Here is a 24,894-nt window from a genome sequence, read left to right as displayed (position 1 = left end):
GATGGTCAGTCAGGAATGCCTGCCTTGTTTTCTTCCTTTAATCAATGGCTGACCATAGTGCCTTCCTCCTTGCAATTACACTGCCCTACCAGCAGCTTACTCTGCACAATTTACCAAGAAACTTTTTTTTTTTATGAGGTACTCAAAAAAAATTTATACAGTGCCCAGCCATAGAGGACATTCTAATATATGGGGACATTCCAAATGTCATTAAATCATGCTTCAGTGCTCTATGTATTCTGTTGCATGTTGAAATATGTAATACTTCAATCAACAAAATTAAACCATGAGAGCAAAATTTGAGAAGATTGATCTATTTCTAGCCAGTTATAAAATGTTGAATGGGCAAAGAAAGGAGCAGACTCCAGAAATTCTGCAGATATTTGTCATGCTATATGACATTGTATCAAAAACCATGTAGACAGCTTTGAAATATAGTAAATAAAATCTTCAAATAAATAAACCCCTGGGCAATTGTCCCATGCATGTGTGATCAGATGGTAGGTTATCATTCCTAAGTGTTCTTAAAACAATTACATTTTATATTGGAAAATAAAAGTGAAACTAGTAAAATCAGTTGCCAGTGTGGATAGCCATGAAAAGCTTAGGTAAAATCAATGCAAAAAATCAAAATTCAAGGAACCTTTTTGTATTAGTCTAATAGCTTTGAATAGGAAAATTAGTGTTCAGTCTTCATCTGAGGCATGAACTCATTCTTTAGAAAAAAAAATTCAAATTTTAATTGCCAGGAAGCATTAGGAATTTATATATAAATATATACACACGCGTTATGTATTTATTTTTTTAGGAAAAGGAGGATGACAAATCAGACACATCAAGCTCTCAGCAACAGAAAAGTCCACAAGGTCTGAGTGACACCGGGTATTCTTCTGATGGGATATCAAGTTCACTTGGTGAAATTCCAAGTCATATCCCCACTGATGAAAAGGATTTACTCAAAGAAACTAGTAAAAAAGTCACTGTTTCACAAGAAAGTCCACCAAGCCCCTCAGATCTAGCTAAATTGGAAAGTACTGTACTCTCAATTTTAGAAGCTCAGGCAAGCACTCTTTCAGATGAAAAATCTGCAAAAAGCAAAGACCTTTCTGAAACATATGGTGAACAGACAAAGGATCAACTTAAAACAAAGCCTTTGCCCGTCACTCCAGAATCTTACAGTTCAGATGAGGAAGACTTAAAAGCTATCAAAGCAAGTGAAGGAACCATTGTAGAAGAGGGCAAAGGAACTGCCTCCTCCCAGGCAGACTACAAAGAAGAACATGAAGGAGATGACATATCAGTAAGAAGACAGCAACGCTATGACTCTGTGGAAGACAGTAGTGAGAGTGAAAACTCACCTGTCCCAAGGAGAAAAAGAAGAACAAGTGTTGGTTCTTCAAGCAGTGATGAGTACAAACGAGATGACAGTCAGGGATCAGGTGATGAGGAAGACTTCATTAGAAAACAGATTATAGAGATGAGTGCTGATGAAGATGCTTCAGGTTCTGAAGATGATGAATTCATTAGAAATCAGCTCAAAGAGATTAGTGCAGCTGAAAGCCAAAAGAAAGAAGAAGTGAAAAGCAAAGCCAAAGGAACAGCTGGAAAACACAGAAGACTGGCACGGAAAAGTAGTGCAGGCTATGATGAGGATGCAGGAAGAAGGCACTCATGGCACGATGATGATGACGAGACTTTTGATGAAAGCCCAGAGCCAAAATACAGGGAAAGCAAAAGTCAAGACAGTGAAGAACTTGCAGTATCTGGAGGAGGAGGCCTTCGACGTTTCAAAACAATAGAACTAAATAGTACAATAACAAACAAATATTCTGAAGTATCTGAACCACAAAAAGGTATTTTATATTTTGATGAAGAGCCTGAGCTAGAGATGGAGAGTCTTACAGATTCACCCGAAGATAGATCTAGAGGTGAAGGATCTTCTAGTCTACATGCTTCTAGTTTCACACCAGGTACATCTCCTACTTCAGTGTCATCACTTGATGAAGACAGTGACAGTAGTCCTAGTCACAAAAAACTGGGAGGGGAGAGCAAACAACAGCGCAAAGCAAGGCATCGGACACATGGTCCTCTTCTTCCCACTATTGAAGATTCTTCAGAAGAAGAAGAGCTACGGGAAGAGGAGGAACTGCTAAAGGAACAAGAGAAACAACGTGAATTAGAACAGCAACAAAGAAAAAGTTCTAGCAAAAAATCTAAAAAGGATAAGGATGAACTCAGAGCCCAGAGGAGACGGGAACGTCCAAAGACTCCACCAAGTAATCTTTCTCCCATTGAAGATGCATCTCCAACAGAAGAATTACGACAGGCTGCAGAAATGGAAGAGCTGCACAGATCTTCTTGTTCTGAATATTCACCCAGCATTGAGTCAGAACCTGAAGGTTTTGAAATCAGCCCAGAAAAAATAATAGAAGTGCAAAAAGTTTACAAATTGCCTACTGCCGTATCTCTATACTCGCCAACAGATGAACAACCAACTGGACTCCCAAAAGAAGAGAGTGGTCAAAAGACATTGAAAAGTGCTGAAGAGGTATATGAGGAGATGATGCATAAGTCCAAATCATTTCAAATGTCAAATGAAAAAGATGAAGTATTTGAAAAAGAATCTTTATATGGTGGAATGCTAATAGAGGATTATATTTATGAATCTTTAGTAGAGGATTCTTACAATGGAACTATTGATACTAGTCTTGTTATGAGACAAGATGAGAGCAGTGAATATATACAACAGAGAGGAAAAGAGAAAAAACCAAGAGCTTCAGAACAGGTCTATGATGAACTACAGAAAATTAGTGATCTAGAGAAAGACTACTATAGTGTTGAGACTTTACATACGCTTGTGCCTCAAGAAGATATTGTTTCTAGTTCTTACATTATCCCAGAAAGTCATGAAATAGTTGTATTAGACAGCACAGTAACTTCCACCATTGAGGAAAAGCATTTGCTAGATGCAGAAGCTGCTTATGAAGAGCTTATGAAAAGGCAGAAAATGCAGCTGACCCCAGGGTCTAGTCCAACACAACCAGCTTCAGATTTCATTCCCACATCTGATACAAAGGTATCTGGTGGTGGAGAAATAGTGGATAGTACATCTTTAACATCAAGCACTACTTCAGCAATCTCAGATGTATCACCTGTCAGTAGCACAACACTTTCTATTCCAGATGTTAAAATAACACAGCATTTTACAGCAGAGGAAATTGAAGATGAATACTTAACAGATTATGCCAGAGAAATTCAAGAAATAATTTCTCATGAAACATCAATATTAACATACTCCGAGACATCAGAAGGTGCTGCATCAGTTTTACCTTCTGATACAGCTTCATTAACATCATCTACATCTTCAGTTTCTACCACAGATAGTTCCTCACCTCTAGATAGTGCAACCACAGGTTTTGTAGGTCCGGCAGATGGTGTAAGTAAACCAGCAGATTCTGAAGGTGTCAGGATAGTAACACAAGTTCCCTTGACATCTGCAAAAGAGTACTCTGAAGTGAGCATGCCTTATGAATCTATTGCTGGAGCCACTAAAAAACCATCTCTTGAATCAGATGCAGAGAGTGTGCAGCAAACTGCAGTTTGTTTGCCTGAAACTGCACCTTTAGTGGTGGCAACTACAGTTACAAAATCCAAGGAATATGCAGCTGACATCATTACCTTTGATACCTCTAAAGCAGAGAAGGAAGCAGCTAGAAAAATCAAAAGTACAGTAGAGGCTGGTAGTGTCAAAATTCATCATGAAGAGCCACACAAAGAATTGGGTGTTGACATGACAAGGATTGATTTGACTAATATTGCATCTGAGCAACCACGTATATGTATAGCACCAGTACCAGTTACAGAGCCTGCATCACAAACATCTTCTGTGCTCACTCAGAGTGTTGTAAGTAAGACCAGCATGGTCTCTGTGCCTTCCTCAGCTCCTGCTGTTTCAGCCAAAGTATTCTCTCTTTTTAGAAGCTCTTCTTTGGATTCTCCTGCTCATCCTCCTCCACCCCCACCTCCTCCTCCTCCACCACCTCCTCCACCACCATTACCACCACCACCTATTTTACCCAAGCCAGCCATTTATCCCAAAAAGAAGTCACAGATTAAGGCTCCAGCAGCAACAGCTCCCACAGTGGTACCTCCAGTCACAAGTGTTCCAACACTAGAGTCCACAGCTGTATTAAAGGATCATGTGGTGCCTATCACAAAAACATACACCCCAACACCACCTCCTGTACCACCCAAACCATCCTCCATTCCAGCAGGGCTTGTTTTCAGTCACAGGCCACCTGAAGTAACTAAACCTCCAATTGCTCCTAAACCAGCAATTCCTCCACTCCCAATAACTGTTCATAAGCCAGCAGAAACACAGCCAAAACCAGTAAGTTTGTCATTGACTTCAAGTATGACTCTAAATTTGGTATCCACAGCTGAATACAAAATACCATCTCCCACTTCCCCTTTGTCTCCACACTCTAACAAATCTTCACCAAGGTTGGCAAAACCCTCACAGGAAACCTATGTTGTCATCACATTGCCATCTGAGCCTGGAACTCCCACTGAAGCTATAACTAGCCAGGCTGTTACCAGCTGGCCTTTAGAAGCACCTTCTAAAGAACAGATTCCCCAGCCTATGCAACCAGTTTTTACTACAACAATGAAAACTATGGATATTCAAAGTATGGCAGGTCAGAGTATGTATATTTCAGGTGCACTGCAAGGTATTCCTATGACAACACAATCAACTTTTGAAAAAATACCTAGTTCAAAATCAGAAGTAGTAACAACAGACATAACCAAGACCACAGTGTCTGTGGTTAAGGGTCCAGTGCCTGGTTATGGTTTAGGTAGTGTTGCTATTACTATACCTCCAGAGCCACTACATATTGTAGACCAACCCAGATACAGAGAGAATGGAAGATTCCATCCTTTGGGCGATGTCATAGATCTTCGCACTTTAACTAAGATGGACACTGAAATTAGAGACAGCTGTATGGATCTCTCTGCTGTTTCCATGGATGTAAGAAGACAAATGCCAGCAAGTGACACAGGTGGACGGCCAGTAAGTACTGTACAGCCATCCATAATAAATCTTAGCACTGCATGTGTTGCTGACACTCCTCTGCCTGCAGTCACTGAGACAGTGACTGTAATGACTTGCACTGCCACTGTGAGCTACACCACCAGCACAGACAGCCTCGTGGATCTGGGACACGCGATGACAACACCGCTTCAACTAACAACATCAAAACACTTTGAGCCTGCATACAGAGTAACAGGCAGCCAGGCCTTCTCTGTAGGTAGAGATGAAGTGCCAATAAATTTATCTCTAGGTACTTCAACACAGGCAGTGACATGGGCTACTACAAAGCCTGTTACTGTACCACCTGTTGGGGTTACAAATGGTTGGACTGATCTCTCCACTTCTCAGGAGCCAGCAGAGAGTGGAGCAGTTGATCTTAGCACTACAAAATCCCACAGAACAGTAGTAACAATGGATGAAACTGCTTCAGGTATCATAACAACAGTAATAGAAGATGATGAAAAGCCTGTAGATCTGACTGCAGGGAGAAGAGCTGTCTGCTGCGATATGGTTTATAAATTGCCATTTGGTAGGAGCTGTACAGCACAGCAGCCTCCTACGACACTTCCTGAAGATCGCTTTGGCTACAGAGATGACCATTATCAGTATGATCGTTCAGGGTCATATAGTTACCGAGGAATTGGAGGTATGAAACCATCTATGTCTGACACAAATTTATCAGAAGCTGGACTATTTGCATACAGAAGCAAGAATAGCTTTGATTATCGTGTTGGGGCAACTGATACAGCAGTAGATCTTACTTCTGGAAGAGTAACTACAGGTCAGTATGACACAGCAGCAGACCTCTCTTTGAAATATAATTTTGATGTTCCTCACCTCATTTCAGGATAATTTTTTTATTTTTTTTTCCTCTCCTTCTGTTATTTTGTTTTCTTTTGGACAGTGTGACAAATTATTCCGGATTACACGTGTTTTTCATTTCTTCATTTTACATATGTGTTTGCACAGAGGTGCCTGCATGTGCCTGCATGTTCAGAAATGCTATTTCCTTCACATCTAAAATAGATCATTAACCTGAAGATTTGCATGCGGTTTCCCCTTCCCATTTATTTCATCAAGATGGGATGACTTTCAGAATCCGCAAAGCAGCATTCTTTTGTGGAACTGGACTGTAACTTTGCCCTGTAATTTCAGGTGAGGTTATGGATTACTCAAGCAAGACTACAGGTCCATATCCAGAGACTCAGCAGATTTCTGGCCTCGGGCTCAGTACACCACAGTATTCCCAAGCAAGAATGGTGTCATCTGTGGGTTCCCAGTTTGGCGCTGGAAGTGTTTTAAGATCATCCAATGGTGTTGTTTATTCTTCAGTAGCAACTCCAATCCCATCCACATTTGCCATCACCACACAACCCGGTTCTATTTTCAGTACAAGTGTCAGAGATTTACCTACTCTCCAAACAATTGACTCAGTGCCCTCTTTATCAACTTTGCAACAGACTCAACCACTCCCAAGATCATATAGTTTCTTGACAACTGTTGCAGCTGAAAAAGATAAAGCAATTACTGCCATTGGTATGGAGACGGGTTTACCACCTCATTCTATAGAAACTATTACCACTGAGCCAACCAGCTTGATACCTGCTTTAACTACAGCATCTGAAGTTTATACAGATGTAATTGATGATGAGGTTGCCCTTCTCATTGCCCCTGAAGAAGGCAAACAGCAACAGCTTGATTTGGAGCGGGAACTTCTTGAGCTTGAGAAAATTAAGCAGCAGCGCTTTGCAGAAGAGCTGGAATGGGAACGTCAGGAAATTCAAAGATTTAGGGAACAAGAAAAGTTTATGGTGCAAAAAAAGCTTGAAGAGTTGCAATCCATGAAACATCATCTCTTATTTCAGCAGGAGGAGGAACGACAAGCTCAGTTTATGATGAGACAAGAGACATTAGCCCAGCAGCAGTTGCAGCTTGAACAATTCCAACAACTTCAACAACAGCTCCACCAGCAGTTAGAGGAGCAAAAACTTCGTCAAATATATCAGTATGGTTATGACCCTTCAGGAACAGGGTCACCACAAACTACCACAGATCAAACACTTTTGGAAGGACAGTATGCAAGCACAGAAAATGGCCAATTCTGGCCTACTGATGACACAACCACTACAGCTTCAGGAGTGCTGGGTATTGAAATTCCACAAAGTCAAGCATGGTATACAGTTCAGTCTGATGGCATTACCCAATACATACCCAGGTCTGGTATCCTAAGCTCAGTTTCAGAAATGTCTCTTAAGGATATTGATGTTAGAGAGGAGAAGCAATTGAAAAAGAGAAGTTCTATGCCAAAATTACGTGGACCCTATGAGGAGTTTGAGGAGACCCTGGAAGAAGAGCCCCGGTGTTTCAAAAAAATAGTAGACAGTGGAGTGCAAACTGATGATGAAGATGGAGCAGAAAGAGGCTACACCAGCAGGAGACGGAGAACTAAGAAGAGTGTTGATACAAGTGTTCAGACTGATGATGAAGATCAAGAGGAATGGGATCTTTCCAGCAAATCTAGAAGGAAGCTTCGTGTAGGGAAATACAGTGAGACCTCCACCGAAGCAGACAAAGCTAAACCATTCTCCAAGGTATCTAGTATCGCAGTTCAGACAGTGGCAGAGATTTCTGTGCAAACAGAACCTGTAGGAACAATAAGAACACCTTCAATCAGGGCCCGATGGGATGCTAAGGTTGAAATCATAAAGCATATTTCCGCTCCAGAAAAGACATATAAAGGAGAAAGTCTAGGATGTCAAACAGAGACAGCATCAGACACTCAAAGTCCCCAATATCTGTCAGCTTCATCTCCTCAGAAAGATAAAAAACGTCCAACACCATTAGAGATAGGATACACATCCCACCTTCGTCCAGACTCCACATTACAGGTAGTCCCTTCCCCTCCCAAATCTCCCAAAGTTCTCTATTCACCCATTTCACCCGTTTCACCAAGCAAAGTTATAGAGTCAGCATTTGTACCTTATGAAAAACCCATGACTGATGACATCAGCCCTCAGAAGATGCTGCATGCTGACATGGCCAAGGTTCCTCCATCAAGCCCAAAGACAGCAAAGATGATGCAACGCTCTATGTCTGATCCTAAGCCCCTGAGTCCCACAGCAGAAGACAGTTCCAGATCTCAGTTTCAGTACACTGAGGGTTTTATGGTAAGAAGTATTTGCTTGCTTCTTTTTTTTTTTTTTTTAATAATATGCAATTCTACAGCTATCAGTACAACATGAGGACAGGCACACCCATTTCCAATGCATGTGTATGTAGTATTTTTGCATACCTTGCTGAAAAGTCAAGAGGAATTGTCTAAAACAATGTTTAATTCATTCACTGCTTTGCCAGGAAACAGAGAAGCCCATATCAATAATATTCAGGAAGTAACACAAGAAGTTCATTTTCAGACTTTGGATGGCATTTTATGTTTTATATGGCAATTCATTGCCAGTATAGAGGTTACTGACAAGGCTTCAGAAAATTGAAAGCATTTCCTCTGTAATCATACAACATCCAGCTCTTCAGCTGGATCCAGCTTCAGAAAATTGAATGCATTTCCTTTCTAATCATACAACATCCAGCTCTTGCGGCACAGTCTGTAGTGCATTTACCTTGAAATTACTGCATGTGCCTTGTGAGAGGCAAATAACACCAGATTTATAATTGCCTTATTTAGTTGTCCTTTTTGACCCTCATGAGGTTTCTTAGCCATGTGTGATTCTGTGGATAATCTTCTGTCACAGTGTGTACATCTTTTATCTTTTTCAGACCAAAAGGTCTCAGATCAAAAATCCATTTTTAAATTGTTTATTCTGGGTAAGGAGAATTACCAGGAAGTTATGCAACTTTTGAGGGCTGTTTCATATATATAGGGGTCAGAGGAGGCTGACATGAGTAGGAACAAAGTTTTCATTTCTGCAGTATTTCTTTTCCTTGGGAAGTAAGATTTCATATTTGGGAATCAGATTGATATTTATGAATAAGAGGAATAAGTCTTAGCAAAAAAAGTACCTTTATAATATGGTATAGTCTTGGCTGTCTTTTTATCTGAGACCTTCTGTGGGTTGATGCATCAGTATCTTTTTCAGAACTTTGGAAGAGTTGCCATTCAGCAATATTTATCTTTTATGTTCAGTTATCTGTCAATGCCAGCGATTAGTACAGACTGGATAGGATAAAGAGGGTTTTTTCTCTCTGTTTGATAATTTGTGTGGCTTTCAAACGCAACATAATCTGGTTATACCCTCCAAGGCTCCCACTGTAAGTAGTTCCTGCAGGTTCACATATTCATGCAGTATTAAACGCTTCCCATGCTGCTACTGCTTGGAAAACAGTACTTGGAAGTTTGAAGGGAAAGCCACAGTTATGGCATTGGCACTCTGTATAAACATCATTCACTGATGAACAATAAAGCACAGTAGGGGAAATAGCATGAGCACTAAAGTTTCATGCAGAGGATTTGGAACAGCATCTTGAAGAACGTTGCTCATGGATTGTAAGAAAGGGTTGGGTTCTACTTAATATTGGAGACTAGGTATAATACTGTAAAATATTATAAAAGTATAGTAAAACTATTTCTGAGAACAAATTATTCAGTTCACTTATTTCACAGATGCACATATGTATTTGATAGAAATTGTATCCTTCTATGATGGATGATGAATTCTATAAACCACTCATTGTTTAAAGGTCTTTAGAGTAGAGTTTGAACACATACGTTATTCTTTAATAAGAAAACAAAGAGCTTGTACAACATTGTTTCTTATTGTATCAACATGTTCTCTACGCTTTTGCCTTGATCCCAAACAGCAATGAGCTATGTTTTTCACTATTGTGCAGCTATCAGGCAGCAAATAGCCCATGTCTCAAAGTAGTTGCAGCCTAAATAAAGGAGTGGGATATTTTTATGGAAGGTAGGGTGCAAGTAGACAAGCACAAGGAAATAGAAAAAAAAATTCCATGAATATAAAGTGGACTGCACTAACTTGGCCATGAAGTAGAGGGTGAGGAAGCTGCTCTGTAAACTTTGCCATGACCATCATGGTTGACTTCAGCTTTGATGCTGTGTTAAGCATTAAGCTTGTTACTCTCTGGTGGAGTTTTGTTCATAATGTGTCTGAGGTTCAGTTAGCTTATGCTGAAGTCAGGTACATGAAGTTTAAAGGAGGAAAAGGCATATAGCCAACATGAAAGAAAATATTTACAGTGATCCTTGAAGAATGTAATCGACTGACCTCATCAGCATCTGAAAATAGGAACATAAATTGCTTTTGCAGTTTCTATATCAGTTTCAGTTCTCAATTACTCAGTCCAGTTATGTTATGAAGGAGAGTTTTCCAGTACAAGATCTAAATTATCTCGTTTCCACAAGACTTACAGTATTCACTCCAGCATGTCCATTTGTTTATACCATGAGTTTAGGGCTGTATCATATTGAAGCACAGGAGAAACTAGACAGTCATTTCTTTTGTACATTTTATCACATCAAAAGTTCAGTGAAAGCATACACACAGTGTCATTGTTGGCAAAGTGTAAACCTTGTTGACATTTTTTCAACTGTACATCTTTGTCATTAGAGCCACATGGCGTTGTTATACTTAAGTTTAAATATAGGATTACTTTTGGACTACCCTTCTAAGTGTGGAAGTAAGATGCTGCCTTAACTTTGAAATATTTTTGGCACTGGGACTGTTTTTTATTCATTCTTTGTATGTACAGTGCCCACAACAAATAAGATCTTCGTTAATTCTTTGGGTACACTTTTGTGCCTTCTGACACAGAGTTCCCAATTTCCTAGTTAAAAAATGGAAAGGTAGAAGGGGACAGTTATATCATTCAAAAGAGTGAAGTTCAGCACAGAAAAACTTACAAAACAGCTCACTCTGAAAAATAGAATTTACTAGAGCTGAACATAAAAGAATAAAATGGAAATGAAAGATTTATCTTTCACTACCTTAAGGAAATTGAATGTGTATATGAATATTTTTTGCATGGATGAATATCCTATCACTTTTTTAATAGTTCATGAATCAGGTTTATGTCTTTGTCTGCATTCATAAACATTGCAGGTGAAAAGGATGTTCATGTATACGATTCACAGGCACTTTTTTCATGACAATTGAGCAAAAATGTTGATCCTTACACAATTGGTGGGACTAAAAGAGTAAGAATAAATCTGATCACTTTCAAAGATTTACAATGAAATTATAACTTGTCCTTCAGACAGTGCCCTTTTATCAGTCATACACTTCTTCCAATACAAAATGTTTTTTTTTTTTACAAGATTTCAGGGAAAGATGTTATGAAGACTCTGGCGAAGATGATTAAATATATCTGAGAACTGTTGCTTTAGATATAATTTTCTTCTTTAATGCAGATTGTAAAGAAAATTATTGCAACATTTTATCTAATCTAGTGTAAGTGAAAGGCTGAAAAGTAACCTGGTAGCTAATCACATGATAAAAAAATCCAGGTAGAATTACCTTCAGTGGTGGCACTTTTAATTTTCCAACAACAAACTGTGTGGTTGTTAAAATTCCACTTGCTTGTCTGTCATAGTCATTGTGTCTGTGTGAACACTAGAAAGAATATAGATGATGCCTTCCTATTAATCCAAAGAAAAAGTATAGCTTGCCACCCCCTTTGTAGTTCTTATGTGCTGTTCATTAGTGATATATAACATCACTATATATATATATATTAGCAGTCAAGATATATATGTATTAGCAGTCAAGCATAGCTGAGTCAAGAAAAAATTAGGAATTGTATCTTGTCAGCACCAGAAAAAGTTGTGAAAGCCACCCATTGGAATTGACATTTTCCAAAGACACCCAATTCTGCTGTTTTGTGAGCTTTGTGTCACTTGTACTCCCTGTAGCAGTGAGCACTGATTTTATTAGACTGTTGAGTATGGTAGGGTTCAATAGAGTGAATAGCCATAGGAATAGTTTCCATGAGAGCACCAGGAGCTGTCACTAAAGTCTGGAAGTGAAGATTGCAATTCATCCATTCAGCAGCAACAAAAAATATGTAAGTACCTGTCTAACATAATAAAGAGCTCTACACCAGTGTGCCACAGAATCAAGTCACATGCCAGTCACAGTCTTCTTTGGCACTTGTACAGATTGCATATGTGTAATCAAAGATGGGAGTTGTCTTCTTTTTGCCTTTGGATGCAAAATGTCTGTTCAGCTAAAATGAGGCAAATTGCAGAAGATCTTGCACATGACCTGTCACACACATAAAACATCCACAGCTAAGCAATGCATAGACTCAGTAGAAGTGTTTGTATTCGTGAAACTAATGCAAAGACACATCTGTCAACAGCTTGTCAGCTTTAGGATAGAAACTGTACATTTAAGCTTTAACACTTAGAGTAAATCCTATCAATATGTTTATTAAGAGAGACTTTTCTTGACATTTTTATCTGGTGTGATTTGCCATACTTGTGAGGCAAACATAAATCAAGTTTTCATAATGTAGTAAAAAAAAAGTGATTATTTCAAGCAAAATCCCTCCAAAATGTGTCTTTATTTACATCAAAAATGCAAGATTTCTTCTATTGCTATATTAAGGGCAGAATTATACTGATTTTTTAGGAGTGGAATTTATTTTAGATGCCTTTATTCACACATTAATGTGTATCATCTTCTGTGGTATTCTTAAGTTCTTAACTTTAAAACTAGAAGGTTAAAATGTCATGATTTCACAGAATCACAGAATGGTGTGTGTTGGAAGGGACTTCAAAATTCATCTAGTTCCAACTTTCCCTGACACCAGGGATACCTTTCACTACACCAGGCTGCTGCAATCCCCATCCCACCTATCCTTAAACATTTCCAGGGAAATGGAGCATCCACAACTGACCTTGTGTACAGACATTTGAGCACTGAAAAGAGAAAACAAGGTAGCTGTTCCCAGTAGAATTAAAACATTCCATCTATCATATCCATGATGTTTTGCTTGTTTATTCAGGACTAATCTGATCACCAGAGTTGTAGTTCAGCAAAGAGTGTTCTCCCTGGATACTGAATAGGGAGAAAAAGGTAGGGATAATTACCCTGTTTGAAGGTGGATATTTCTGTTTGCTTAGGTTCCTCAGAAGCAGGGAGTGAGTTCATTTCTTAATGTCATGCCAGAATGTCAGGTACCATAGTTCTACTGCTGAAGCACAAGACACAGGTGTTTCCCTTGGTTTCTATGATATCTGAGCTTTATTCCAGCTAACAGGGGTTAGTACTTTGTTATATTTCTTTTAGTTACTGTAAAATATTCAGAAGTGAATATTTTGGTTTCTATGATATCTGAGCTTTATTCGAGCTAACAGGGGTTAGTACTTTGTTATATTTCTTTTAGTTACTGTAAAATATTCAGAAGTGATTTCTAGTCTGAGACATAGGTGGTAACGTCATTGTACCACAAAAGTCTTAATTCAATGGCTTTAATTTTCCATTTAAATTCTATGATTCAGCCCAGAAAAAAGGAATAATAACATTTTGGTTTCTGTAAAATCTATACTTCCATATAATGGAACAACTACCTTTTGCAGAAACAGCTGCTATGCTATATGGGTTTTAGTACAGATGGGTGTTGAGTGAGGAACCATCTCTGGTAGTATCTAAACTTTTAAATTTGTATTTTAAATTTAAATTTTTTTAGCTATGCTTCTAAGTGACATTGCTGGGCTGTGGTTTAATGAAAATTCTCCAGACACTGGTGGCAACTGGTCCTTCATTTTGAGTGTGCATAAACCAGTCCTAAAGAATTATCTGGGAGAAGTCTGATTTGCACAATTCATATGGCTTTCATGCAGTTTGTGAACTGCACATGCAGGAAGGCCTGGAAGTGTGTTAATACACTTAGCAACAGGCCTGAATGCTGATCCATTGCTTATGGATGGGAAATCTTATCCTGAGGCTGAATTCAGGCCAGCAATCCAGAGATGGTGTAGATATTCCCCACCAATTTTCTCTTGTGCTTTAAAATTGTCACATGCTTTCTTTGTGTGCTTCAAACAAATTCACTGGGAACTGAGTTACAAAGGCAATCTCTGTCACATTTAGAAACAATTCTCAACAATCTTGTCCCTGTCTGAATAATAAAATAGGAGCTATCTATCTTTTCCTTTAACCATGTGTCTTTAGCAAGATTTAAGATTATTTTTCCTACCAGTGGTCTGAATTATTTACAATTTAGAGTCCTATTAACATTTCAAGCTACTGTTACCTATGAAGTATTTCCCATATATATCCTTTGGAATAACATTTATGTGACTGAAGCATCTTTTTTCCATCTGTCAGGTCTTCCAAAGAGGTAGAATATCCCACATTTAGGCAATGTCATATTAATATTATTTTCTAAAGCACATTTAATTTGGTCAGTCTTTTCTGCCTGATACTTTTGTATTCATTTGTTTCACACCTTCTCTATTCAACCAAGGGACATTAATGCATAATAGAAAATCATTACAGTGTTCACTCCTTTTCCTTAACAATCTTTTATAAAGCATAAGATTTATGGCAAAGTTGACAAAGAGCCTTGGTTTTATGTCACTTGGGCCTTTTCTCACCTGCTTTCAGCTTATTCATCTTCCTCTCATGCCAGCTCTTATATAGTCATCAAGAAAACCATCCTTGGCCATGATTCCCATCCCTTAGTCTTCTATCTTCCAGAAAGACAAAGCAAAATAGAGGTACAATAGGTATCTTTATGTTAATTTCTGGTTGACTTGGTTACCGTGGTTATCTGTTTTAAGAATACTTGGAATCTTTGGTGTGGAAATAGGTGAATATAATGTTCCTTGTTTTAAAGTAATAAAATACTGGATATAAATTTATACAGTGGAACCAAGCAGGCTCAGAAGAAAGACAGAGGGGCACATAACCATGAGCAAATTTTGGCCTGCTTCAGCTCCGTTTTGCTTCAGATCTTCATCTCCTCTCAAGCCATGGATTACTGTAGTTAGCCTGAATGGGAGAGCACAAGTTCTACCAGTGGAATTTGTCTGACAGGAATAAAAAAGAGGATTTCTTTCACATGCTCTCCTGATAATTCTGGCTTTCTGCATTTTATTCTGTCTACAGTTTAATGAGAATTTTTGACTGAAGCTCTGAAAACTGTACTTATGAATCAAAGGTACATTCTCCAAAAGGAGCAGAAGAACAATATCTATAAAATCTTTGTTAGAAAGAAAGTGCTATCTGTGTTTTATTAGCAAGTTGTTTGGTGCAGTAAAATGAACAATAGGTCAAATTAGCTGATATAAATTATCTGTTGTACTGTTTTTTTGCAAAAGGAACCAATCATGGGTTTGGACTGGCTTTCTCTCCTGGAATTTGAGCCTGTTTGAGTTACACTTAGGACAGAGCTTCCTATTGAGTTTCTCCTGAAGAAGGCTAATTAGTTTATAGTAATTCCTAAGTTATTTTTAGCATATGAGATACTAAAAATTTCAAAACTCTACATTATTCCCTTTGGAACAATATGAAAAATATTTGCTGAGCTAGATATACCCAATATAATCACCCCCAAAAAATAAAAGTTACGAAAGGATGACATGAAGGTAGCCATTAATCTTTGAGCTAGATGTGTTTGTGTTTGTAATACTCTGCACAGCATTATTAGCTTCATAAATTCATACCAGATCTCTGAAGGTTTGCTTCTAATCTGTAGAAATACTGGCTAGACCAGATCCTCTTGTGCTATCAGTGTTTCAAAATGCAATGTGTGCTAATAGCATCTAACTGTTTGCTTGTTTCTTAGTTTTTAAATTAATAAGGCTTGACTGTGTTAGAACTAACTTTACTTTTATTCTGAGGCTCAAAATCCTTCTAATCAGGCATTGCTTTTCTGAGACAGTGATTTCGTATTAAAAAGAATTTGTTAAGCTAGACACATGGTTTTGCATATTATTGCTGCAAGATCAAATTTCATTATCAAATATTAAGAAAAATAGTTCCTTATGCTGCTCTTCTTTACATTCTTACTCCAACAAAACATTATTGCTAAGCTAATTATTTTTCAATTATGATTTTTAAACTGAAGTTTTCTTTCTATCTGCCAGCTGGAAGTGAATATCTTAGGTCAATATGGTCACTGCCAAACAGGAAAGCAGTTTCAAGTGTATCAAACAGGGGCTTGTCCTAGGCTTTACTCTTTAATAATTCAGTTTGCAATTTAAAGTATGAAAAAATGACTCACATCATTTTTAGATTGTTATAGGAAATACAATTGCTTTGGAAAGCAGAATTACAATTCAGAGCAATGTTCCAAAATTTCAATAATGATACAGGTAATGAAGAAAAAAAAAAAAAGAAAACAAAACAAAAAAGGAATATTGTTGATTAGGCAATAGCAGAAGTGAAAATGGTCCAGTGTAGCAGTAAATGTTCAGACATAATATGACTTAAAAATATCAAGTACTTGCAGGAAAGGTAGTGGTGTTTTGGGAAATACTGACAAGTGCTGCCTGTATTGCAGTTGTTCTATCCTGCTCAGTGACTGGTGAGACTTGAGCTTTAATACTAAATGCAGTTTACCTCAGCACCACTGAAGAGTTAGAGGATGAGATGTTTCAAAGTTGAGCATAAGAGAAAGGATAAAAGATTTAGACAATGTTGGTTAGCTGTCTGCAGGATCTGGCTGTGTAGATCTAGAAAGAAGACCAAAGCTGGACAAGATAAGAGTTACTCACTGTGTTAAACATTATTTTAAATATGACAAATATTAACCACTCTTTACATCCAGTAGAGACACAGGATGGATTAGCTCAATCTGTGGCCTAGGATTTTTAGTAGATAGCAATTTTATAACTACAAAAGCACAGATGCCTTGGAACTGATATATTTTAGTGAAATTGTGTTACATCTCAATATTGGGAATACCATAAAGGGTTGGATAGCTTACATGACTGATTTCCTTTCCAAGCCAAGAATATCTTGAGCACTATGAGTAATAGAATTGTGTTTAAAAATTAAATTCTAAAATTAAAGACAACTTTCTTAAGTATTTATGGCCCTTCTGACACAGTATCATGCACATCTTTGCTGTTAATTCGTATCAATACAGCATTTGCCACAGAGTGCTGAGTAAACAAACCACACAGATATATATGGCCCTTTCTATAATATGGGTGACTGCAATGATGCAGTATTCATTTAAAAGATGGGAAGCTGAGACAGGCATAATCAAATAGCCTAAATGTCCCCTGTTTTGTTCCTTCCACCCCTTAGCTGAAGAAGCATTTACTCCCTGTTTTAATTTTCTCCATCCATTTCTCTTCTGAAGCCTGGAAGTCTCTTGTCTTCCTTGGCTAACACATCATAGCTTAAGGTACGAAGGATTAGAAATAAGATGTTTAACATTAGATATTGGTGAAAAATCCCACCTGATCTGGTCTCTGAATATTCCTGTTATAATCTGCAGGCAGAAGTATTCCAAAGGAACAGTAGTTAATAAATTTATTTTATGGCTTTATTTTAGAATAAGAGTAATCCCACTAATTTCTCAAATGACTATAGTAAGGTTCTAGATGACTGAGATTTCTTTTGGTCCCATGATCACTCAAAATACTGGTCTTCTGATTCTTCTGTGTTCTTATTTCCTCTTTTTTCTCTCAAAACTGTGAATTTCTTAATTATGTACTAGTTCTGCACAGAAAAAGTTATGATTCAGTTAAAGTTAGGTTTGTAAATTGTTTTTTTAGGTGCTAAAGCTCAATGAAAGATAAATATTTAAATAATATTAATTTAAAATAACTTTTTTCGCTGAAATGTTATTATAAATTCACTTTTAAATAGTAATTTTAAAATGTCATTATAAATTCACATTTAATTCACTGAAATGTCATAAAAAGTCTTTCCACTATTTTCTGGTCTCTTCAGTATGCTTTTAAGATGAATGGCTGCTGATATGGCATCATAGTGCAGACAAACTTCTTATTTACAGGACAAGGTTGACTCTGCTGACGCCAAATCAGAATTTCAGAAGCAATCCTGTCAAGAGTTCTCAAAGCTCACTTGGAAAGAGCAAGTTTTTCATTTGTGCTTATCTTCTCAGTTCAATTTCTCAAAATAACTTTCAATTTTGTTACCAAGAAATAGCTGAACTCTGGTAAAAAAAAAAGTTATTTACCTGCTGCAATGTTCAGCTCAGGGAGTGGAATCCATAATGACATGGTAAGTGCTTGCAGTCCCTGCATTTAAAATGAAGATGTGAGAGAGGAATTAACAGTAGCCAGGTTGGTTAGTGCTGTGCTGCCTAAGTCAACTCTTTAGAAACTTTAAATAAGTAAGTCTATCACAAGATATGGCTTAGACATCTCTGTGAAATTTTGATGCAGAGCCTGAAATTTCTCCCTTGGTGTGAGACTGCAGAGGAAGCCTGCTTTTGGCTCTCCAGAACTTCATGCATTTTGTACATTATGAATTCAGGTCTTAGTTCAATTTCTGTTCACATTCTCCATCTGTCCATATCTTCCCTCTAATCTCCTTGCTAAACCCTACTTCTGTTTCCCAGCTGGTCTTTCTCAGACACCCTCTCTTTCATCCAATCTAAGTGGTTCCTATCAAAATACAGCTTTGATTATCTCACCTTACTCACTTTGCAAGCTGTTTGCTGATGCCAAATCCAGCTCAAGCATGGAGTGTGCTGGTGCTCTTACACTGCCTGGCAAGCCTTTTTCCTGGGGTGTTATGGCCAAGCAGGCTAAATGGGCCAGCCATTAACTAAGAGTGAAGGCAGGGTTTGAAATTTAATAACTACTACGGAGGAAGGTCTGAAGGAGGATTATGTGCTGAGGATTTCTTTAGTGTGTGTGGGGGATGACAAGTTTAACAGGTTTGATTTCTCTAAGACTGGATAACTCTGTGCTTTAGACAGTCAGCAGTTACCAGAGGTGAAAAGATAGTCAGGAAGGGTGATGGATGGAGTGAATCAGAAGGAGAGTTACCCACCTAAAGTTTAAGTTTAATATAGGGAAGATTATTTCAAGACTGAGTCCTTATATTCAGCTGTTGTAAAGCATTATTAAAACACGATGGCATAAGACTCAGGAGTAGTTTGGAGGTTATACTTATTTCATTTGTTTCTGGAATACATTTTCTGTAACCTCCTTCATAGCTGTGTTTTTGCTGTATATATACAATGTAAGAAGTTAACAGTGAAATAAAATTATGCTTCTTGTCTCAGTTGATGTTAGAAGCAATTAGTGCCTTTTTTTTAGAAATTTCACTGTCTGGGTTAATAATATCATATTGATGCTCCTTTTATGATTGCTAAGTTACAACCAACTGCATCAATATCATGGTCTTTTAGGAAGAATGGAATAGAATAAGTGAGTTTGTGCTTTGGCCATTTGATCAGACACACTGTAGTATAGAGAATTTTATTGTAATGCCTTCAGATATTTCTTTAGGCAGTAAAAATGATTCTTGTGGCAGTGGTAATGTAGGCTGCTCCAAGTCCTTATGTTCTTACAGCCTGTTTGATCATTGCTTGTCTGAGGAATGATAATTTAGGAAAAGGAACACATTTTATCTCTTTCCTTCCTGTTTCTTCGTCATTTGGCTCAAAAACTCATGATGGAAAACAAGAAGTTTTGACAATGTTAGAGAAGTAGCATTTTTGCCATATGTGTACACACAGACACACACACGGATGCACGTACATATATGCCAAAATGCAAATGGCTTTTCTGGGGGGTATTTTTATCTCAGATAGTCCACAGTTATGGGACATCAAACTTTAATTTAATTAAAATAAATATTGACATCCCTAATCTTTCACTCCTTACACATCATCAAAGCAGTATATCCATTAAGATGTTGGTGTCTGTATACTATTTTGAAAACATTTCCTCTCTAAACTCCTCAGTCATCACAGATCACAAGAAAAGCAGGTTGGAAAGGTGCTGTGGAGGTCATACAGCCCACCTTGACCTCAAAGGTAGGCTAATTTCTAAGTTAGATTCAGATGTCTGCAGGACTTGCCAGGTTGAATTTTGAAAATCTCTATGGATGGAGATTTTGCTGTCCCTCTGTGCAATCTGTTCTGAGAAATCACTGTTCTCATGTTGAAAAGTGCTTCACTTCCCTTGTGCAGCTTGTGCCTTTTGTCCTTCATTGTGCATCCCGTAGAAGATTCTGTCTTCTCAGTACTGCTTCATTTTAGAGTTTAAAACAGCAATTAGGTGTTTTTTTCAAGCTCAGTTCCCTTAACCTCCCTCCTTTGAACAGACACTCTCCCTCAAGCCCTGACCATCTTACTGGGCCTACACTGGGCTCTCTAAATGACATTTTTAATGGTTTGTGTGGATATAAAACGGGGTAGAAAGCGCTGGGAGACTCTCGCATCTGAGTCCTTCTCTTCCAATTAACATTATAGTTCTCATTAGCTTGAGTGCAGACACACTTGATCTCCTGTGCTGCTTCACTTCAGAAACAAATTACATTTTCTAAAGCATTTCCTATTCAGCTTTATAAAGAAATACACAGTAAAGTTCAGGAAACACTAGTCTATGCCCCTCATTAAGCTCTCAAGCCCTGTAATTAGGTTAGAGAAATTTTGGAAATTGACGGGTTTGGGGTTGTTGGGTCTTTTTCTGATAGAACTTCCTCCAATTTTCTAGATTTTTTTTTTTTTTTTAAATACAGTCAGGTTTTAAGAAATCATTAAAAAAAAAAACAAAACTCCTGGTATTTTTTTAGTTGCATGTAGTTCATAGGTGATATACACATTCTAATGTCTGTCATCATTATACAGAGAAAATCTTTTATAAAAGTATTTTAGATTTTTTTAACTCATATTAGAAAATGTCTCATTCCTTCCCATGTTATAGGTAACTAGACTTGAAAAAGAATTCCCCAAAATCTAGTGATAGTATTCTGTAAAACCTCTCTCTGAAATACTTCTTCAGAAAATATGACCAAAAAATATTTCTGTGTTTTGTACAAAGGTAATAAGAAGCTACAATTGAAGGATAAGTGATATAGCATTGCCAAAACACTTGTAAGTTACATCAGAATCCCAAATCCTACTTGACACTCATTAATGCAATTTTATTTTGTAATATCTTAGAACATTACTTTTACTATCTTAATGTTGTAATATTTGCTCTATTTGGGATGATTAAAAAGATGTTTACAACATTCCTGCTGAACCCTTTGTCACCTATTATAATGAATCTATGATGCTCAGATCTGAGTATTTCCCTTGACTTTTGAAACCACAGAGGCTTGTGCTTTATTGTAGAATCACTAATCTGATGGCTCATACAAAATTCTCTGAAGTTACTGATAACTGTTAATTGAGTCAGCTGTGGGTCATGAATTTCCATTAGGAAATTAATTTTTTTTTTGGATTGGTAATTTTACTATTTCAAATATGAGACACTTTTTGCACTTCCTTTAAAGCAGAATTTCTTAGTTCTGATTATTATAAAAAATGGAACCTCTAAATTGACAGAATGTGGGGAGCAGGAAGGAAAGGCATTCATTTAAATGATTAAATTATTACTGCTGGAAATTTTATAGTAGAAACTAACCTTTAAATCTGAATTTTATATTGAAGAAGTTCAAAGTTTGCACAGGAAGAAAGAAAGGAGTTTTGTAGAGTAGATAAAAAAAAAAAAAAATGAAGTGATAGTTTATTGAGAGAAAGAAAAGAAAGGACCAGGCCATTTTCAAGCTGAAAAAATAAGTAGTGATTCTCTTGAAACACATTTTTTCCTATGTCATTTAAAAGAAAAAACAAAAAAACCCAAAAAAATAAAAACCAAACAAACAACAATCAAAACAATACACCACCAAATCAAAAACCAGATGACCAGGTTTTTGTGGGTTTTTTTTTCTTTTTCCCTCTACAATCCATTCCTAATGGAAATATTTTGAAAACAACAACAAGAATTTTTCTATTAATGGAAAAGGATTTTCTGTCTGAGTTGTTCTGGAAGTATGGACAATACAGTCAATAAAGTAAATGGTGGAATGGGGAAAGTGACAGGCAGTGATAATCAGCTCCATTTACTTCAAAACCCAAAAGGAGTTCAATATATAGAAAAATTCTCAATGTGTCAATTGAGCTGGAGATTTCAGTAGAGTAGCTGAGACTCTGGAAGTCCCATTTTTGCATCAAATTTTTAAATCTGTTTTTATTTTAGAAATTTTGATGTGTATCTTAACTGTGTTGCTATATTACATTACACAGACCAATTAGTAATGAATTAAGAAATAAGGTGAATCAAGAAAAGTGTCCTTTTCAAAAAAAGTAGCAATTTGAAATACAGTATGCTTTTACTTCATTGTCCTAAACATTTTGTAATTATATAATGGGGAAAAACATGAAAATGTTTTCATATATTTCTATGTATTTCTGATCCTTATTTCTGAAAGTCTGTGTCATCAGTTGTGAGTTTTCTGTTGAGAGTATAGGATTACCAATAATTTTGTATTAAACCTCAAAGCATTTTTGAAAAATCAAATACTTTTCTTGCAGTTCAGAATATTCAATGTTTAAACACTGTTTGGAAATCTAGTGGCCAACTGAAAAAGAGCAACTTTAAATTTGTGCTTTATAATTTCTCCTTAGCTGGTTTTACAAAAGGAAGAATAGGTTTGAGAAAAAGTTGAAGTTTTTCAAGTGTTCTGGTTTTTTCCCACGCAGTTCAACAACTGGAAATCAGTTTCATGACAGTAGAATCTGGGACACAATTTCAGATCAAAATCCACCTAATTCAGCCTTTCCTCCATGATATTGACTAAGTCATGTATTTTTAGTAAAAAATTAGATTGTCAACTGATACAATGCGATTTAGTGTTCTCCAGAACGAGAGCAGAGCAGATAAAGAAAAATGTTTCATCATTAATTCAGTACTTAGTGTTTATGTGTAAAGTGATGTTCAAACAGCACAGTAAGGAATTTCATAGTAACACACAGAGTTCCTCCTAGATGATGTATTCTGAGGTAAATGCCATCAGTGCCTCACCATTCGAGACAATCTTCATCACTGTTCAGCAGCCTCATTCCTGGCTGCTAGAAGTACAGCAAGGTACTAGAATGATTGTGGTGCTTTCAGAAGAGGAATCTAAAAATTAAATTATTTCATATTTCCTGATGAAAAGCAAACAGCTGGTGCTGTAAGTTTAATGAGTTCTGTAATGTTTCTAGAAAGGCTCTTTTGTTTATAGTCTTATCAACAATCTGTGAACATTAATACTGTAATCTGAAAATGGAGTAAAACCATATAGATACTTGACTTAATGACTTAGAAATTATATAACAGCAGTGTTCATCATGGAAGATGACTCTATGTTCACTATCCTCATCTTTTCAAGGCTCTAAAATCACTGCATGATTGATGCTAAACAATATTTTTTGTCAGTCTTAGCTCACAGGGAAATAAATGCATGGCTAATAAAGCTGAAACCCTTTAAATATTAACTTCTTTGCAGGATCAAATATTTCAGCTAAGAGATGTTGCTTTGCTTAAATAATATGCAATGTTTATATTTTAAATAATACCAAATAAATATAAAAATTATTCAAAATTTGCAATATATTAAATAGAAATATTTTTTTAAATTTTCTCAATTAGATCTAGGTGCTCCTAAACTGCTAATAATCTTAGGATGCCAAGAAAATCAGATTTGACTCAAAATGAGATAAACTGAAACAAAATCTCTGCACCCACTGATTTTATATAGGTTAACTAATGACCAAAACTATTTTTCTACATCAGACACTGTTTAACATCCAGTTATTTAGTGTTTCCATTAGGCATGCCTCATAGTGGTATTAAACATGCCTAATAGTGGTATTAAACATGCCATTATGGCCTGTTACTGGAGGGTGACTTTCTGCATTAAACTGTTTAATGCTTGTGCTTCTTGTCTTTCCATCCCAGCTAAAGATCTCAGTGACAGCATCATGTACTGAATGTGGATAGCCATTTTTTCTTGTTTTCTAACTAAATACTAACTAATAAGTGTTCTGTTCATGTTTATCCTGATACTCAACAGCCCAGACTTGTTCTTGTTTTGTGTAATACTGTTTTTTTAAAATTTTATTGTCCTGGAACTGTGTCTCCGGAAGCATTTCCTTCTGACATCCTCACTGGCTAAAAACCATTAGTCACTTCTGCCTTTTTCAGTCTTTGGGAGCACGTCTGACAAATCACACTCACAAGAGTTCTGCTCTCAGCCCATAAATGCTGCCATTTCTTATCTGTAAGGGGATGTATCACCACTCTGTGCCTCGGGCTGCTATAGGTCACTGTGAGCATCGAACTATTTCAGAGATCAGAACAATCATTGGATTTCCTGTTAACATCTCTGGACCCAAAAAATAGCCAATGACATGCTGGCAAAGCCTGATACTTTGTGAACATCAGATGTCACTAATATATTCAGTAGCCATTAGTTTTTGATGGTTTGGACTAATTTTTTAGCTCTTGCTCTTCCACTGGTCTACAATGTGCATTTGGATGATTGCATATATTTCAGGGTTTTTCTTCTCTTTGTAAACTCTGTGTTTGCTAGAAATTTTAAAACAGTGAATAAAACTTATAAAAGAGAACAGAGAAGGGAACCAACCCAAATCTGTCCTTATTCTGTGAACATCTTTGTATGATTATTTCCTGTGTTTCTGTAATAAGAAACATCATATTGCATGTTTAGGGTGATTGGTATAGTCCATATGCATATACTTGAGCAGAACTATTTTTTTCTGGATATTTTTTACCTATGTCAGCAGTGGACAGAGTGGTTTGGAACAAGAATAGGAGATCTGAAAATCAGGGGGAA

General features: G+C 36.9%; 1 protein-coding gene across 8 annotated transcripts in view; it reads left to right on the top strand.

Annotated features, from left to right (window-relative positions):
- The window catches only part of PCLO (piccolo presynaptic cytomatrix protein), a 318,666-nt gene that overhangs the window by 143,335 nt on the left and 150,437 nt on the right, over positions 1 to 24,894 (top strand). For all 8 annotated transcript variants that reach the window (XM_021539594.4, XM_085569964.1, XM_021539596.4 and 5 more), the window contains exons 5-6: positions 809 to 5,873; positions 6,248 to 8,259. In XM_021539594.4, coding sequence (XP_021395269.3) covers positions 809 to 5,873; positions 6,248 to 8,259 — 7,077 coding nt within the window. The remainder of the gene's footprint in view (positions 1 to 808; positions 5,874 to 6,247; positions 8,260 to 24,894) is intronic.

This window comes from Lonchura striata, chromosome 1A (assembly GCF_050655825.1).
Source record: "Lonchura striata isolate lonStrDom1 chromosome 1A, ASM5065582v1, whole genome shotgun sequence".
NCBI lineage: Eukaryota > Metazoa > Chordata > Aves > Passeriformes > Estrildidae > Lonchura > Lonchura striata.
The sequence above is the reverse complement of the archived record's forward strand: the minus strand, read 5'-3'. Positions and strand labels throughout refer to the sequence as shown.